Source organism: Populus trichocarpa, chromosome 7, assembly GCF_000002775.5.
Source record: "Populus trichocarpa isolate Nisqually-1 chromosome 7, P.trichocarpa_v4.1, whole genome shotgun sequence".
Lineage (NCBI taxonomy): Eukaryota > Viridiplantae > Streptophyta > Magnoliopsida > Malpighiales > Salicaceae > Populus > Populus trichocarpa.
The window spans coordinates 1163303-1180831 of NC_037291.2; the positions used below are offsets into that span (position 1 = coordinate 1163303).

The 17529-nt window shown below is 34.2% G+C and overlaps 1 protein-coding gene across 1 annotated transcript; it reads left to right on the forward strand.

The window, feature by feature from the left end:
- The first annotated feature begins 7628 nt into the window (after window positions 1-7628).
- LOC7480162 (zinc finger CCCH domain-containing protein 44-like) lies at window positions 7629-16984 on the forward strand. Its single transcript, XM_006380729.3, has 10 exons — window positions 7629-8267; window positions 8514-8593; window positions 9665-9852; window positions 10219-11164; window positions 11294-11421; window positions 12798-12857; window positions 12941-12991; window positions 13145-13215; window positions 13876-14030; window positions 14130-16984. The coding sequence occupies exons 1-10, from the start codon at window positions 7846-7848 to the stop codon at window positions 16838-16840; spliced, it is 4812 nt and encodes a 1603-aa protein (XP_006380791.3). The 5' UTR covers window positions 7629-7845; the 3' UTR covers window positions 16841-16984.
- The last annotated feature ends 545 nt before the right edge of the window (window positions 16985-17529 follow it).

The following is a 17529-nucleotide window of genomic DNA, read 5'->3' on the forward strand; positions in this document are numbered from 1 at the left end:
ATTATTGAAGGAGATACGAGAAAGATGGATTTGGATAATAATCCGTGAATTAATTGTGATTAGACAATAATTTGAAAAGGGGCGATGAATGAAGAGAAAGATGAAGTTGGACAACGATTCATGATTCTATGATAATAATTTGTCTTGTTTGGTTTGTGTTTGAATCTTGAAGGCAGTAAAAATGATGACTCTTGAATGGAATAAAAGGTCATGTATCTCTTTCTTTTTTCTTGTTTTGCTGCTTTTTATTATAGAAGTTAAGTTTGAACTCGAAAAGCATGTTGAAAATTAGTGTAGATGCTATTTTTAAAAGTTTTTTTTTTCTAGATAATTTATTAAAATAATATTTTTTTTATTTTTTAAATTTATTTTTAATACCAACAAATCAAAACAATAAAAATATAAAAAAACTTTAAAATCACAATCTAACCACAAAAACAATCGAGATCTCTTAATTGTAGAGATAACACTAATGTTAGTTAATTACAACTTATTAATAATTTCTTAACTGTTTAAACTCGTGATGATCGTATAAGGCCTGTTTGTTTTTATATTTTTTAAAAAGTTTTGAAAATATTTATTTTTTTCTTTGCTTCAAAATAAATTTTTTGTGCGTTTTTAATTATTTTGATGTACTGAAATCAAAAATATTTTTTTAAAAAAACATTATTTTAAAGTATTTCCAGACAAATTTTTTAAAAAAATCAACATTTAACACGCTCTTAAACATACCCTAAAAATATCCTTCCCTTTTGCTCTCTTCCCCTTGCATGGAGCCATGGAGACATTAAAGGCATTCAAATAAAATCACTGTATATTTTATAGCACATTTAAATTCTAGTAGTTTCAATAAAATAAAGGGTTGTGTTTTTGTGTATTTGATAATGTAGTGTAAGATATTTGTTTATTAAAAAATTATTAAAATTATATTTTTATTTTTTTATACCTAAAAAATCAGTTTAATATTTTTCCCATGCAAAAAAAAAATAAAAAAACAAATTCAAAAAAGGTTGGATCACATTTCTAAACACTTCTCATTTCTCCACGTCAAGTAGTAAGTGTGGACATTTTTTTACAGCCACCACCTTTATAACCTCAGTGGATCGACATGATAGTCGAGGAGGTATTTTCCTTTTACTGACTTTCTAAATTCGAATCTTGAAACTAACGTCCAAAATATTTATTAAATTTCTATGAATGCACTAAGCTACATGAAAAGTATATTCATAAGATAATGGAGAGAGAAAAAGCTTCTTCAAATAAATATTTTTCGAATACATTATTACATTACATGTATTGTCTTTTAACTCGAGCGTGTGTGTATATATTATTTCTTTACTGGTGATCCATATAATTTAAAGCATTTTACTTGAAAATATTAAATTAATAAGTTTTTAAATAAAAATACTTTGCACCGTAATATTAAAAACGCACCCAAAGCTCGTCTGGGTATTGTAATGGTGGTGCTTTTCAAAATATTTTTCGTCTAGAATGCATCAAATTTTTTTTTTATATCAGCATATCAAAACAATTAAAAAACACAAAAAATTATTTAAAGCAAAGAATTTTTTTTTAATTTTTTTTTTAAATATAGTAACAAACAAGCTCTTTTTTTTTTTAACATGGGTGTCCGGACCAACTTGCGCATACCTTGACTAATCTCATGGGTTCTGAAGTTAACTACTATGTAAGCCTCCAATGACCATCATATTAGCAACTACATATCTCAAACTTGAAATCACATGAAAAACAAACCTCTTAATTACAAGCTGTTATTACTAGAACACCAATGTTACTAACAATCAAGCTCTTAACTCCGAGTGCTGCCGCAAAGCTGAACAGGAATACCATTCCTTGTCCTTACGTAGTCGGCATGCGTTGTAACAAGCAGAAATATATCAATTCAAGAGAGGAAAGACAGAAAGCATTATTCGTAGCTGGAAATTCAAAGAGTAATTCACTTTTTTTTTTATCTTGAGAATAAAAAAGAATGAATCAATTTTTATACAGTGAGATTTGACCTTTACCTCACCACCACGACTCTCACATGCTTTGTTATTCAAATCGTTTCAATAAATACCATAACTAGAGAAGGTTTTGTTAAATATCAACGTTCAAAAAAAAGGGGGACCAAATTGTCAAAGAAAACGGAGTAACAGTGAAGGTCTCCAGTCTCCACCTCACATGTACCCTATGCCTAAAGCCAGACAGACCACCGTTTTACAGGGACAGCTTGCAAGACATTGTAATGTAATGTGATGGTGGCACGGTGCCCTGCCGCATTGAATTCCTAGGCTTGAAAATTTACAGGTCCGTCTCGGACGAAAAGGACACGGCTGGATCATCTGCAGTCACTCTCACCGTCCAAGCCAAGTGATCTAGGGGTGCTTTGCAGGTAAAAATGTTGTTTGTTTAAAATTTATTTTTAATGTATTTATATTAAAAATATTTTAAAAAAATAAAAAAATTATTATTTTAGTATATTTTTAAACGAATCATACTTTATCTTTGCCGCACTTACAAACATGCTTGAAAAAAAAAAAAACATAATGTGATTTTTTAAAATTTTTGTTTGGTAATGTAGTGTAGAGTATTTTTAACAATATTTTTTTAAATTTTTTTATTAAAATAATTAGTTTTTAAAGATATGAATACATTAAAACTATTGAAAACACATAAGCTTTTTTTAAGTGAAATATACTTTAAAAATATACTTAAAAACATAAGTTGCTACACTCCCAAGCACTTACTTAATATATTATTTTATTCTTGTTAAATTTTAGGAGTTGAGGGAGGATTTAAAAAAAAAACATTTCACAACGACTTTAAATATGAAATCGATAATATAGTAGAAAGTGTTTTTAAGCTGAAAATAATCAATTTATATATTTGGCAGCTAATGACCGGTGGATTTTTACTTAAATTAAAACAAAATTAACTCAAATAAATAATATCTCTTTCTCAACATAGATATGATTTTCTAGATAATATTGAGGTTAAAAACAATTACCATGAGGCTCTTCTTGTCATCGAATCAATAAAAAAAAATGATAAAGAAATCTAAGTCATCTCAAGTTAATCTACATAACCTTGATTGTGAGACTCAGACAACCTAATAAAAAGTAAGTCAAAATAAATTACGAAACTTAATTCTCAATCAATTTAACATTGAATGATTTTGAAAAGAAAAAGAACTCGAATAAATTTGGTTTAATCCATCAAACCCTTTACTCGGAGATCGGAAAAACCTTGTAGAAAATAATTCAAAATAAATTATAAAAGTCAATCCCTAATAAATCTAATGTTAAAAGATAATATTAATAAAAATAAAAAATAGAATTCTATTGAATAATAATTTACGAGGAGGGGAACAATGATCCCCCCTCCTCAATTAGTTCTTCTAAATTCTTGTAGTTTTAAGTTTTTTATATTTTGGTTCTAACATTCATTTTCCTCGTGTTCTAGTATGCATACTGTTTCACCGGTCATTGAATCAATATGCATTCTTGGCATAAGAAAAAACATTCTTGTCCTTTAATTTTCCAAAATTCTTATAGTTGTTTTTTTTGTAGTTTCAAGTTTTTATATCCATGGGGTCCTGGCGGAGCGATTAGACGCGCTCTCGTCGCTTACGAGGTCTGAGGTTTGACCTCTTTCTTCGTCTGCAGCCGGTCCTTTGGGGAGCACTTGCCACCCGGTGCACAAAAAGATTAGTCTGGACCAGCGCTCAGGATATTCTTAGTTCTATAAAAAAAAAAAGTTTCAAGTTTTTATATTTCATTCTTAAAATAAATTTTCCTCGCATTCCTGTGTGCATACTGGTTCACTGTTCACTGAACTAGTATTCATTACTGGCAAAAAAAAAAAAAAACAACTTGGTCCATCAATATTTTTCAAAATTTTTATATTTGATCCTTTCTTGTTTCGAGTTCTTACATTGTGGTCCTAAAATTTATTTTCCTCGCGTTTCGGTTCTTGTGAGCTGGCAAAGAAGCGAGAGAGTCATCGAGACAAGGGAGGAGTGAGAAAATTACACAAACAAGCCACATTCTAGCCATGAAAATTAATTTTGGTGTCAATTTTGTTTTAAAGAGGAAAGTTCGACGTCAGCTATGATGACTGTTAACTACACCGAAAAAAGTGGATTGCGATCTAGATTTTTTTAATTTGGTTTATTTTTTTTTATTTGGAGACCAATCCAAAGATATTCTAAGGTTGAAAACATAACTATTGAGGTTCTTGAAAGTTTATGAGGTCTTTTTAGATAAGATTATCCCTTGTAAAGTTCTTTTTTTAATCGACTACATGGATTTTATCTCTTTCTGTATTTAAAAATATGATTATAATTACTTTTTAAAATACTTTTTATTCAAAAATATATTAAAATAATATTTTTTTTATCTTTTAAAAATTAAAAAAGAAAAAAAGCCAAAGACAAAATAAAAAACCGATTCTCTGATTCAATCAAATATCCCATCCCAGCCCAAAGGCCGATAAAAACTCAGTATTTAAATAATTTAAAAACATAAAAAATTTAAATTTAAAAAAGAATTTAAATTTTTTCAAAACCAAGAAAAACAATAATACATCCATCTGCAAAACTCATACATTTCCAAATCCGTCATCACGGAAGATCCGAGAGAGTGAATTTCATTAATAGTAGCCAACAAGTGTTAAGACTCTGAACAAGTGTGTATTTGAAAAAGATATATAAAAAAAGGAAAAATTTAAACAAGTGTTTGCACATTCACTCAAAAATGTTTTTAGCCTTGTTGCAGAGAAAAAATAATTTATTTTATTATATTTTATCAAAGGAAAAAAAGAGTAAAAAAAAGTGATGTTTTCGTCCAGACAAACAATAAATAAAAAAACAAAAAATTCCACGATATAAAAAGTTTTAAAATACAAGGTTATTCTTGGTTTTTAGAAGATTTAAAAAAAATTGATGAAATAACACAATTTTTTTTTGAAATAACAGAATTTATACTTGTCAAGATTAAAAAACATAATTTTTATAATTTATCGCTATTCAGAATAATGATATTCAATAAAAAATATTAAATAAATAACGAGAGTAAAGAGAAAAATAAATAAATAAATAAAATTTTAGATACATACTAAAACTCTAATTATGACACTACTGATATCTTTAAATTATCTTGATGATACATATTTAATGACATTAAAAAAAATCACCGACAGTGATTTATGTGGATTACACTTGTCATCAAAGATCTTGTTGATGATCTTTTTTATTATTGTTAAATTTACCTTGTTAAGATCTTAAAATCGATAATATTATAATTAAAAGTTTGGTATAATATTATAATTAAAAGTTTGGTATGTTTTCAATATTTTTTCCCCTCTTATCTCAACTTGTCTATTTATTTATTTATTATTATTATTTTTTAATTGAAAGTCAATATTTTAAATAGCAAAAGGTGCACGAACCTGTATAAACTCTACTATCTTTCTAGTGTTTTTGTTTTTACCGTGACACTGCTATTTTTTAAATAGAAAGGAAAAAAACTGTATCGGTCCATGTTTTTAGCATTTAAACACGACATGTCCAAAAAGGATGGGTCCCAGCCCAACCAAGCCTCCCTTTTCTTTCTAGGTACTCGCCAACACTGCCTCTTCCCACGTGGTGCTTGCTCACAAGACCCCCTCGCAGTCCAAGAGAATAATTAAAGCGCCGCGTTCGACGCTTCCCTCAATGGCCACGGAACCCTCATTTTCAATATTTATTTTCTTTTTTTGGAACTACGAAGTATACATGCGTGGACCCCTGGGACCCGGTTCACTACTTTGAAGTTTGAACTCGTATTATTGTTTTAATAAATACCTGTATGTTTCACGTTGCATTGCTTTTAAATCACAGTTTTTCTTTATTAGTGAAAAATATTATCTTGTTAATATTTTTTAATTCTTTAAATAAAAAAACATGTGATATTACATGCTTTTAACTACAGCTTATTGTGATATTTTTTTTAATCAACTCAATTATTTTTTTTCCCGAATTACACATACCAATGTTGGCATCCATTGGTATTTCAATGGAGTTTTTTTTTCTCTTTTCAAAATCCAAGTAAATTGTACACGTAAATAGAGTATGTTTTTAATAAGTTATTTTTTTATAGTCACTTATATTGTTAGAAATATTAGATAATAATAACTATAACGGTACTCTTTTAACCTGTTCCTTAAAGTTTTCTCGAGCTATTTTTCGTTAAAAAAAATATAAAAATAATGTTTTCAGATAATTTTAATTTAATACTATTTAATAAATGATTTTTATTTAAAAAATTTAAAATACAATATAAACTACCTTATTTGTTTGTTTTTTTTAATTGAAAACAAAAATACATGCTTCAATAGAAGCAATACAAATTTTTTTAAATATTTTAAAGTAACATAGGTAAAACCAAAAAAAAAAAACACCAAACCAACAACAGCAAGCAATAAACCTACAAGAATCGAAATTAATTAATTATTATGAATTTTTAAAAAATACTAAAATGTATGATCAAATCATTGTTGCTACATCTATAAAATATTGTTTTGTATAATAATATTTTGTATTTTTTTATTTAACTCTTCAATAACATTTTTTTTAGTTTTTTTTCAATTTCAACTACTCAGTGAAATGCTTATTTAATAACTAGAAGCCTTGATTTTTTCAGCTTATAAGTTATAACCAAAAAAGTTGAAGAATTTAAACTAAATTGGTGACTACATATATGTTCTAGTCAATTATTTAGAGGATATTCAGAAATATAATAATGATTACTTTTTAAAGTATTTTTTATTTAAAATATATTAAAATAATATTTTTTTAAAATTATTTTTAACATTAGTATACCAAATGAATCTGAAAAACATCAAAATATATTAATTTTAAGTAACAATTTATACTTTTAAAACACAATAATAAACAAAGTTATAGTATTTAGTATATATTTTTCCTCTTCAAAGAGTTATAAGACTCGAGCAGAGATCAATCCTGCTAAAAGTTTATATCATGGATTAGATGGGTTGTTTGCAGCAAATCTTTGACTATCTTAAAAAAAGACTTTAAAACAATGTTCAAAGTTTCTTTTATTTTATCTAAAAAGTTATTTCAAGATTTTTCTATGAAGTGTGAAAATTAAAAACACATTAAAATAATATTTGTTTATTTTTTAATATAAATAAAAAATATTAATTTAATATTTTTAAAATAAAAAATAATTTTAAAAATATTTTAGGTTGTTTGTTTGTGTGACTGCTAAGTTTTTCCAAAAATCTGAATTTTTTTGTTTGAATATTTTTTTAAATAATTTTAATATGTTTATATTTATAAATTAATTTTTAAAAAATAAAAAATATATTTAATATATTTTCAAAATAAAAACACTCTAAAAAAACTACTTCTATCACGGTACACTACCTGCGAAAACAGTTTAGACACGATACCGAACAAGACAGACATATAAACAGGGCTTTGAGCTGCTATGCTATGCTATGCATGTGAAATAAAATAATAATAATAAAAATTAGTAAAAGAAGTCATCGTCCTTTTACCCAATCCCAAGTGTCCGTCTCAGACAGTTTCGTCCTCCTCTTTAATTACCCTCTCTTTCTCTCTCTCTCACAAAAAAAAAAAGAGAGGAAATGCCCTGTCACATCTTCACCCAAGTCCTAGAGAGAGACCACCACCCTCTCCCCCCTCACCTCTCCTCTTCCCCCAACCCGCTCCGAAAATCCCAAAATCAAAACCTAGGGTTTCCATCTTTTCACAACTGACCAACACAACCATCAATCTCTCTCTCTCTCTCTAGATTTTCTATTCAATTGATTCTCCACATGCGCCAGCGGCAAGAAGACTATAGACCTTCTATTCCAGATGCGACCAAAGAAGAAGCGCCGCTAACTTTTGACAATTCGGTACCAACTTCTGATCCTATGAGCACCGATCAATGCCAAACGATTCCAGAAATGGAGGATTCTCAGCTCGTTGGAGCTACAGTCTCGATGGTTACTGCTGACGTGGACTCGTCTAAGAGAGAATCAGTACATATCGTGCCTGCTGTAGAGGTTAGTAATCATGTCAGAATTGCCGAAAACAGTACGGGAAAGCGAAAGCGAGGCCGCCCGCCTAGAACTCAAGGGAAATTAGGGCCGCCACAAGCTCCTCCTGCTTCGTCTTCACAGAGGAAGAAGAGAGATGAAGAAGATGTTTGTTTTATTTGTTTTGATGGTGGTAGTCTTGTTCTCTGTGATCGTCGGTGAGCTTGTCAATTTTGATTTTTTTTTCCTGTTTGGTTTTATACAAAATTTGAACTTGAAGTTTTAGTCGAGAAAGGAGAAAAAAGTTTGGTTTTCATCTAATGTGTTAGATTTTGTTTTGATTTAGGTGATAAAAATAGAAAGTTTGCGAGGTTAGGGACTAAATGGTGGTTTAGGGTTTTTAATATTTGTGCGGGTTTGGTTCAGTGATTGGCTTGGTTTACTTGTTTTTGGTTTATACGCAGGGGTTGTCCGAAGGCATACCATCCGGCTTGTATCAAAAGGGACGAGGCATTCTTTCGATCAAAGGCTAAATGGAATTGCGGTATGTTTTAGCAAATGTAGCGAGTTTGTTCTGAATTCACGTCTCTTGTTTTTGAAAGTTTGTTCTTGTGTTAACGCACGTTGCATTAATTTATGGAAATCAATATTATCGAAGTGCAAAGTATGGGGCAGTGTGTGTGGCCAGTGTGGGGCTAATCCCTTTTCAGTTAAGGCGGTTTTCTAAGTTTTTGATGTAGTATGCTCGCTTGCAAGCAAGGTTCTACAATAAAATAACTCTTTTTTTTTTTTAATTGAATCAGCTATCTTAGGTTAGTAAACTTATTTGGTTTACCTTTTTTTTGGTAAGAAAGTAGTCCTACCATGAAATTCATACCCTCTTCAAGTAAAGCCATTGCACCAGCCAGTTCACCTTGTAGACAGAGGAGATATAGAAAGAGTGCGTCACGCTATTTAGCGGGATGTGGTTTTAGATCTAGATGTGGACTTAATTTTGCATGTGCATGTGATGTGCGGGTTTTTATTGGCAGGAATGGTGTTTTAGTTTATAAGCAAGAATTTAGGTTTGCCTACACATGCAAAATTATTATTGTAGTTTTAATGTCTGCAGTAACGGCACTATCCAACCCAGCCTCGATGTTTGAAGCCCAAGTTACTAAAATTGTTAGTTAATGAATGGGCATGTTGATTTGCTCATTGTAGTTGTGTATAGTAAGAAACGTGTCAGTAAACGTGGTATGTCTTCCATATTTTTATCAGATTCATGTTTTTTCTAAAGTAGTCTTGGTTCATAAACGTGCCAATTGATGCCTTATGCACTCAATATGTGGCTGAATTCTTGTTTTTTCTATAGTAGAAATGGTTAGTAAATGTGTCAATCAATGCCTTATTCAACTCCATATGCAGTTGGATCCTCGTGTCTCTAGATCAGTCATGGTTAATGAACATGCAAGACATTGTCATATACATAATATATTCACTTGTCTGTCTATAGTGGTCATGATTGCAGTCCATCTTTGACAAAATTACCATCTCTGATTTCCACTGTTAACTTAGTTCCTCCAATATTGAGCCTTATCAGTTATCTCATGCTTTCATTATGGCATATTTTCAGGGTGGCATATCTGTAGCAGTTGTCAGAGGGCTTCTCATTATATGTGCTACACATGTCCATACTCTTTGTGCAAAGGTTGCACAAAAGATGCTGATTATTTGTGTGTAAGAGGGAATAAAGGATTTTGTGGTACATGCATGAGAACTATAATGCTGATTGAAAATATTGCAACAGTGAATCAGGAGAAGGTATGTTAATTGTTAGATGCTATATCTTATTCTAGTTTAACTAGCTTTCTTGGCTTAATTACATCGTGAAAGAGCATCGATGATAAGATTATTGGACTCTTCGGTGTCTTTTGGCACCTCGCTTTCCTTTGTTTTGGGTCGATACCGTTTCCTTTGTCTAGCTTTTATATTGTCTATGGCTTCAGTTCAGGTTTACATTCTGCTGCAAAGCTGTCAATGAAATCTCTTATTCACTTCTGTGCTGTTAAAGTTTGGTTGTCGATGCCTCTGGGGCCGGGAGAGACATGTGTCATTAGCTAATAGTTTTTCTTTTGCTGTCTGATTCTGTCAATTTCAGATATTTTCTCTTGTGTGTAACCTGTGCAGGTTCAAGTGGATTTTGATGACACAACTAGCTGGGAGTATCTCTTCAAGGTCTACTGGATTTACTTGAAAGCAAAGCTATCTTTAACAATAGACGAGCTAACTAAAGCTAAAAATCCTTGGAAAGGAGATGACCTAACCAAAGTTAAAAGTCCTTGGAAAGGAGCTGGTGCGATGGCTCCTAAGCAGGAGCCTTCAGGTGAATTTTGTCATAGCAATGATAATAATGGCTCCTTTTCAGACAGCTTCTGTGGAAACCTGGAAATACATGCTAAGAGAAGAAAAATGGAGGACCAACCAAAATTGCACATCGAGGAGAACTCTGTTGTTATGGAAAAATCACGCATTGACCAACTTACGCATCTGCCTGACAGCACATTGTGGGCAACAAAGGAGCTCTTGGATTTTGTTTCACACATGAAAAATGGGGATATGTCTGTGCTATCACAGTTTGATGTTCAGAGTCTTCTGCTAGAATACATAAAAAGAAACGATCTTCGTGATCCTCACCAGAAAAGTCATATTTTTTGTGATTCAAGGCTTATAAAGCTCTTTGGAAAAGAACGTGTGGGTCATTTTGAAATGCTGAAGCTTCTTGAATATCACTTTCTTGTAAAAGAAAAATCTCCAGTGGATGAAACCACTGCTGGTGGTGGCCAGGTTGAGGTGGCTGGAAATAGTGACAGTCAGTTGGGGACAGGTAGTGATCGAAGGCGTAAAACACGTAAAAAAATAGATGAGAGAGGACCACAGATTAATTGTAATCCAGAGGAATATGCAGCAATTGATGTTCACAATATTAGTTTGCTCTACTTAAAGCGTAGTTTGATGGAGAACTTAATGGATGATGCTGGAAAGTTTCATGAAAAGGTTGTTGGCTCATTTGTGCGAATCAGGATTTCTGGTGGTGATCAAAAACAAGATATGTATAGGCTTGTCCAAGTTGTAGGTATTATTCACCTCACTAGTGCCCCAAATTATATATCAAGAGGAGGAAAAAGATACGCCTCAGTGTTTTCTTCCAACACTATATTATATGTTTAACAGATTAGCAAGTTACTGATGATTTCTTCTGCAGGTATTGGCAAGGCCGCTGAATCATATAAAGTTGGCACAAAAACAACTGATGACATGCTTGAAATATTAAATTTAGATAAGAAGGAGGTCATATCAATTGATGGGATTTCAAACCAGGACTTCTCAGAGGTGACTAAGACACCATCCTAAATACATGTTTCCTTTCCTTTTTCGAAATATTCATTTTCCTTTTTTTGATTGCTTACAGTTTGTAGAAACTTTCTTAACCATTTCGAGTTTTTTCTTGATGTGTTATGCTTGATGATGAGATTGTTATAATGAATTTTATGGATGATACAATTCTAAGTTTGACACCAGAATTTTGAATTTACATAACTAAGGATCTAATTCTTTAGTGTTATCTCTACATACTAGAAATGGGTATTTTTGGAAACATGGCACAGATGCCTGGGGGCATAACAAATTGTGGGAGGACGGTTGGTGCAGAAAAGCTTTTGAAGTTGTGTTTAGGGCTGTGAACAGTAAAGTGGATTACTGTAGGTGTGTGTGTGGAGTTTTTGATTGTCAATTGCTGTAGAATTGGCTGAATATGAATGCGGGGATCGTTAAGGGGTCAGTGATGATTATTTAAAGGCTAGAATAATGAAGTTTCATTGCTGGAATTTGCGAGTAAGGTTCAAGGAAGGGTTTCTAGGAATCACATCTGGGAGGAGGAAAGACTAAGCATCTGATCTAGGGTAGAAGTTACAAATGTAATCATAAAACTTCATAGATTTCTTTAAAATCTTGATTTGAATAATGGAAAGACTACTTGACTTATCTTTGTAGTGTTCCTAATCCTATTAAAACTTAATACTCCTAGCAAGAAAGCATAATTAAATTTTACTTAGAATAGGAAAAACCCCATCAAACTCTATTATTTTAGGACTACTAAGATACCAAATATAAAATGAAACCCAAATTTATAAATTCTCAGCTAACTTGGAAATTTGGAATATCCATGAAGATTTTAGAATACAGAAATGCTCCTAAATTCTAGAACTGAATAAAATACATAAGAACCAATCATTTTCTGGTCGTTGCATTCAATTGTTCTTCAAGCATGGACAGATGTGTGAAGGCCTAGTTCCATGCTTGTGTTCCCTGGATTATCTTGTGATCTGTGAAGAATGGTTCTTTCTGATCTTTACCTATCATGAATGCTGCATCATTTACTTTCCTCTTTTGATTTTCAATGACATGGTAAATGCCAGTTTAATCAGACAAGATATTTGTTTCGGTTGATAAAGTGTTTTTTTGGAATTGAGTTGTGGAAACCGTGGTCTGAAACAATAATTTTGTGTGTTTTTATTGTTCATATAAGTCTAAAAGTTTGATTAGAAAAGGTACCCAAACACACTTTTTAATTTTTAGACCTCCTTTTGTTGACTTTACCACAGACACAGCTACAGCCAATTAAAGGTATCAGGTGAAGGTTTAGCAATTTGAACCAAAAGAAATGAACAAGTTTTCCTTCATTTTTGACGTGTTAACTATGTTTCCAGGGTGAATGCAAACGTTTGCGTCAGAGTATAAAATGTGGGCTTATCAAACGGTTAACGGTGGTGAGTGTTTCTGTCATTTTCACTTCTATATCTCAGCTTAAGCATATGTGCCCCTTTGTCACAAACTACTCTATTGGTTATAGGGTGAGATACAGAAGAGAGCAATGGCGATCCAGGATGCCAAAGTTAGGGATGTAAGTTTCATCCTGATAGTCGTGTGTATAAATATAACCCAGATTTCATTTTTCGTTAAGTGTTATATGGTTTTACATTGTCTTTCTTGTTACTGCAAGTGTAATTACTGATCCTGATCATCTCTTGTATATGGCCATACTCTTTTGACCCAGCGTTTGGAAGAAGATATATTAAGGCTTAATCATCTTCGTGACCGAGCAAGTGAAAAAGGACTTAGGAAAGAATATCCTTTGCTGTATGAAACTCTTGTTCCTTTTGGGGTTCTCGTTTTTACCGTGCTTGCTCAGCTTATTTGCTGGTTTTCATCAACCATATTCTGTTTCAATGCTACATTTGAAAATACACCAAGCAAAATCTTTTGCTCGTATTTCATGGATGATGAGAATATTGCAACTAGGTGTGAGGGTGATGAGCACCATTAGTGGGTATGTACTTGATGCCAAGGTGGACGACAAAGGACCCGTCACATTTTCCTGAAAATTCAATGGGCTTGTTCTTTACTCCTTTTTTTTTTTTGCAAGATCATCTATCTCAACATTTTACGTGTTGCTAGTCTTGTTCATGAAGTTTGCTGCTTGGCCTGGTTGTTTGATATCATTTTCCTTCAACACTTAGTTTGATTGTTAGAGGTTCTTAGGGAGAAATAGAATTTCTACTGTTGTCGGTGTTGCATTAATTTTAACCAAAGCCTTCCCTACTTGTTGTCCCTTTTCTTTTCTACTGTCTCCTTGGTGATCGAACATAGAACTGGATAGCATATTCAACATTAGCAACTTAGAGTGTTGTAGAAGGTTTCAATTGATTGCCAGTGCACCATTTTCTAGATATTTCATATATATAATAGAACTTCATTAAGTATTGCTGTTCCTTGACTATGTTGCACGCTTAGAGAATGTGTGGAGAAATTAGAGCTTCTCAAGTCACCTGAAGAACGTCAGCGCAGGCTGCTTGAGATTCCCGATGTACATGCTGATCCAAATATGAATCCAAGTTATGATTCTGAAGAAGATTCTGGAGAATCACACAAGAAGAAACAAGGTCCCTAGCTATGATTTTGAACAATTTGTGATCAGTAGTTATGCTTGAAGTTGTCTGTAGAAAGTTTAGTTGGTGATTACTTTACTGGCATATATGCAGGTGACCATGCAAGACCAAGAAATTCTAGCGCTGCTAGAAATGGGGCAGCACTCAACTCTTCAATGGGAGGAGGGGATGTCTTGAGTGATAGAGGAAACATGGGACAGAATTTAGCTACTGCTTCTGAGCAGGGTAGAGATACGTGCACAACATCATATGTGGATAGAGATGGTACTAATATGGTTCATGAGAGAGCGAGCGAGTCAATGCAGACTCAGGGAGGAGAACAAACTGGGCTAAATAGTCAGAATGCACCAAAGAACTGGGTAGCTTCTACCGGTTCAATGACTGATGATTGGAAAAGTCAATCAATTGTACAATGTGGATCGTATTCCGGGGTTGTATCACTGAATTTACCACCACCACTTTCTATAGGAAGAGAGCAATTGGTTGATGATATGGAGATGGACAAACTGTGGCACTATCAGGATCCAACTGGAAAAACTCAAGGGCCATTTGCTATGGCCCAACTGCGTAAATGGAGTACAAGTGGGCTTTTCCCTCAAGATTTGAGAGTGTGGAAGATAAATGAGAAGCCTGATGACTCTATTCTTTTGACGGATGCATTGGTTGGGCGATTCCATAAAGGGCCAGCATTGCCTGACAACAGCTACTTGCTGGCTCAAGAAGCAATAGTTGCTTCTGATAAAGATAAAAGGCATGAATTTGATTTGCATCAAAGTGCTGATGCCTCTCTGGTAGACAAGAAAAATATGGATCACTGGAAGTCGGTGCAAAACAATGCAAGTGTCAATTGCAATGATAATGATGCACTTCTAAAAAGCAATGCACTGGGCACCCATTCTTCAAGTTGGACTACAGGTGCGGATGCCATCATTCCTAACAATGGATCGGCTCAACTTGCTCTACAACTCTTGGAATTGTCCAAGGGCTGCAAGTCTTGGTCTGATCAATCCCAGATGTGCAGTTCACTTTCCTCACTTCCATCTTCTGGAAAGATTGGTGAAATTCCACTACCTCAGGCAAAGGAAGAACATGAAGATGAAAAACGGAGTCATGATCTGAGTTATGTAAATGGGAATGCACTCAAGACACCTGAAGGTAAAAATAACATTGGCAAAAGTGAGGATAAACAGGCTGATAGTGAGAGTTATTCAAACCAATCTTCTGGACAGAACTGGAGACCACCCATTAAAAGTTCAAGCGGATGGGATTCCAAGCCGGCTTTTGTTTCTGGGGATAAGTCTGTTGAAACATCTCAGAAGAATGAGGAAATTGATTTCTTTGATTTGCCCAGTCCAACACCAAAGCAGCACCTCAAGGACTTGAAAGGTCATACTGCTGAAAACAATCACTCCATTTCTTCGAAGCTTCCTGTTCTGGATTCAGGATGTAGCTGGAGTACTGCTTCCAGTTTAGTGGTTGGTGGAGCAACGCTAGCTCGAGTAGCTGGTGAATGGGGTGGCTATTCCCCTGCTCCTGTCAAACCTGTTGAGGAATGGGACTCCAATCATGTGTCTGCCTCTTCACTGAAACCTACAGATGGGGGCAGTGATCATGCTTCTACACAGACTCCAGATAGTGGCCCACTGGCACACTCTCCCTCCACTCACCCAGTGATTGATGCATCTGATTGGCAACGCATCATTCCTGAACCTACTGAGTTCTGCTCTTTAGTTGATGAATCTGTTTCAGATCTGTTGGCAGAAGTTGAAGCGATGGAGTCTCTTGGTGGTTTGCCTTCTCCTACTTCAAAACTGCGGTCTGCTGAGGAATTGACACGAGGTTATGATGATGATTGCTTCAGTCCTGTTGATGGGTTTAGCCCAGCACCTGATCCAGGCAAAAGTGATGCATTCAGTTCGACTGCTGATATACAAATACCTTCTCACTTGACTGTAGCGAGCGAAGCACTGCTGTCATGTCACATGCCTTCTGAGCCCACTGTCATAGATAAACCACTTGCTGTATCTCCAATGCCTTCTCAGTTGACTGCAGTCAATGAATCACTTAGGATATCTTGCACGCCTTCTCAGTCCACTATCACAGACGAACCACTAGAGAGATCCCAAAAGCCTTCTCAGTCGACTTTGATAGATGAGCCACTTGGTTTATCGCAGATTGATGTTCCAAACCCTCAAAAGAGCTTCAGTGAACATTCTTCCACAAGTCCTGAAGTGGAAGGTAATACTAAGCCCAATGATGTTCCAGTTAACGAATGGGAAAAAGGTTCAGAAATACAGCCTCTTGTGTCATTAGCTGGTAACCAGGGAGAATCAGGTGCAGACATCCAATCCACAACTCCATCCACGGCCAGTCAATTGGAAGCAGGTTCAGATGTTCAACAACCCACACCATCCCACGGAGATGCTGGTCAGGGAACCATAAATGAAAGAGAAGCACAAGGAAACACGAACATGGTTTGGGGAAACGGTCATGGCGGCACAGGTCAGCAACATGCTAGGACGAATGGAGCCAATTCTGCAGGGAACCCAGGCAGTTGGGGAAGCCAACCAAGGTATGGCGGGGACAGATTTTCTGGTCCAAGAGACCACCGTAACAATTTTCAAGGCAGAGATAGAGATTCTGGTTTTGGTAGGGATAGGTCATCATGGAACAAGCAGCCGTTACATGGTGGTGGAAATGGAGCTAGTACATATAGACCTCCGCCCAAAGGGCAGCGAGTATGTAAATTTTACGAAAGCGGATACTGCAAGAAGGGGGCATCATGTAGTTATTGGCACCCATGATATTTAGGTTCCACTTTTCCATAGGAAAATTGTGTGCATTTAATTCTGTAATCATTATTTGTATCAGCAATTCTGCCCCCTTGTCAATGTTCTAATTTAACTCGTGTATTGAGGTGGCATGAATACATATATATTCTTTGGATAGTCCAGCACAGAGCTGCTTGTTCAACGAACTCAAAAAATCCCTCCTTTCCATAATTTTACCATGGGTATGGTTGGAGCTCTAATCATGGATTAGGGTTTTCTTTGGCCCATGGATACGGCATAGTGCGGTGTGTAAGATCATTTACGACAAATACACGAACAGGATCTTCAAGAGACCCAAGCCAAGTTTAGCATCCTTTCTAATCTAGTGTGGTGTCTTTCTGAATGTTGCTGCATTTTGAATCAATCCATTTCTTCTGTGACCAAAAAGCTATCGACTAGCCTTCATGGTCACTGACCGGAGATGTATCCATCAATCAATTCACTGACGTTGCGTAAATGGCCTGTTTGAATCTAAAATCCGATCAAATTAGGAGTCAATGGCTAGGTGAGAACCGATCGGAGTACACCTTACCGTTTAGAAAAGAATAAAATTTAAACAAGAATCTTATGCAATGTACATCCTTGCAAGAAGAGGGAGGAACAATTAATATTTGTTTTTAAAGATTTAACCATGGACATGATATATATAGTTATAACAACTA

Bases quoted from the DNA above. Each gene is read 5' to 3' on its own strand.
- LOC7480162 (XM_006380729.3), top strand. From the start codon at position 7,846: ATGCGCCAGCGGCAAGAAGACTATAGACCTTCTATTCCAGATGCGACC. The intron at 8,268-8,513 runs GTGAGCTTGTCA...GTTTATACGCAG, and splicing joins CTTGTTCTCTGTGATCGTCG to GGGTTGTCCGAAGGCATACC. The intron at 12,992-13,144 runs GTAAGTTTCATC...CTTTTGACCCAG, and splicing joins AGGATGCCAAAGTTAGGGAT to CGTTTGGAAGAAGATATATT.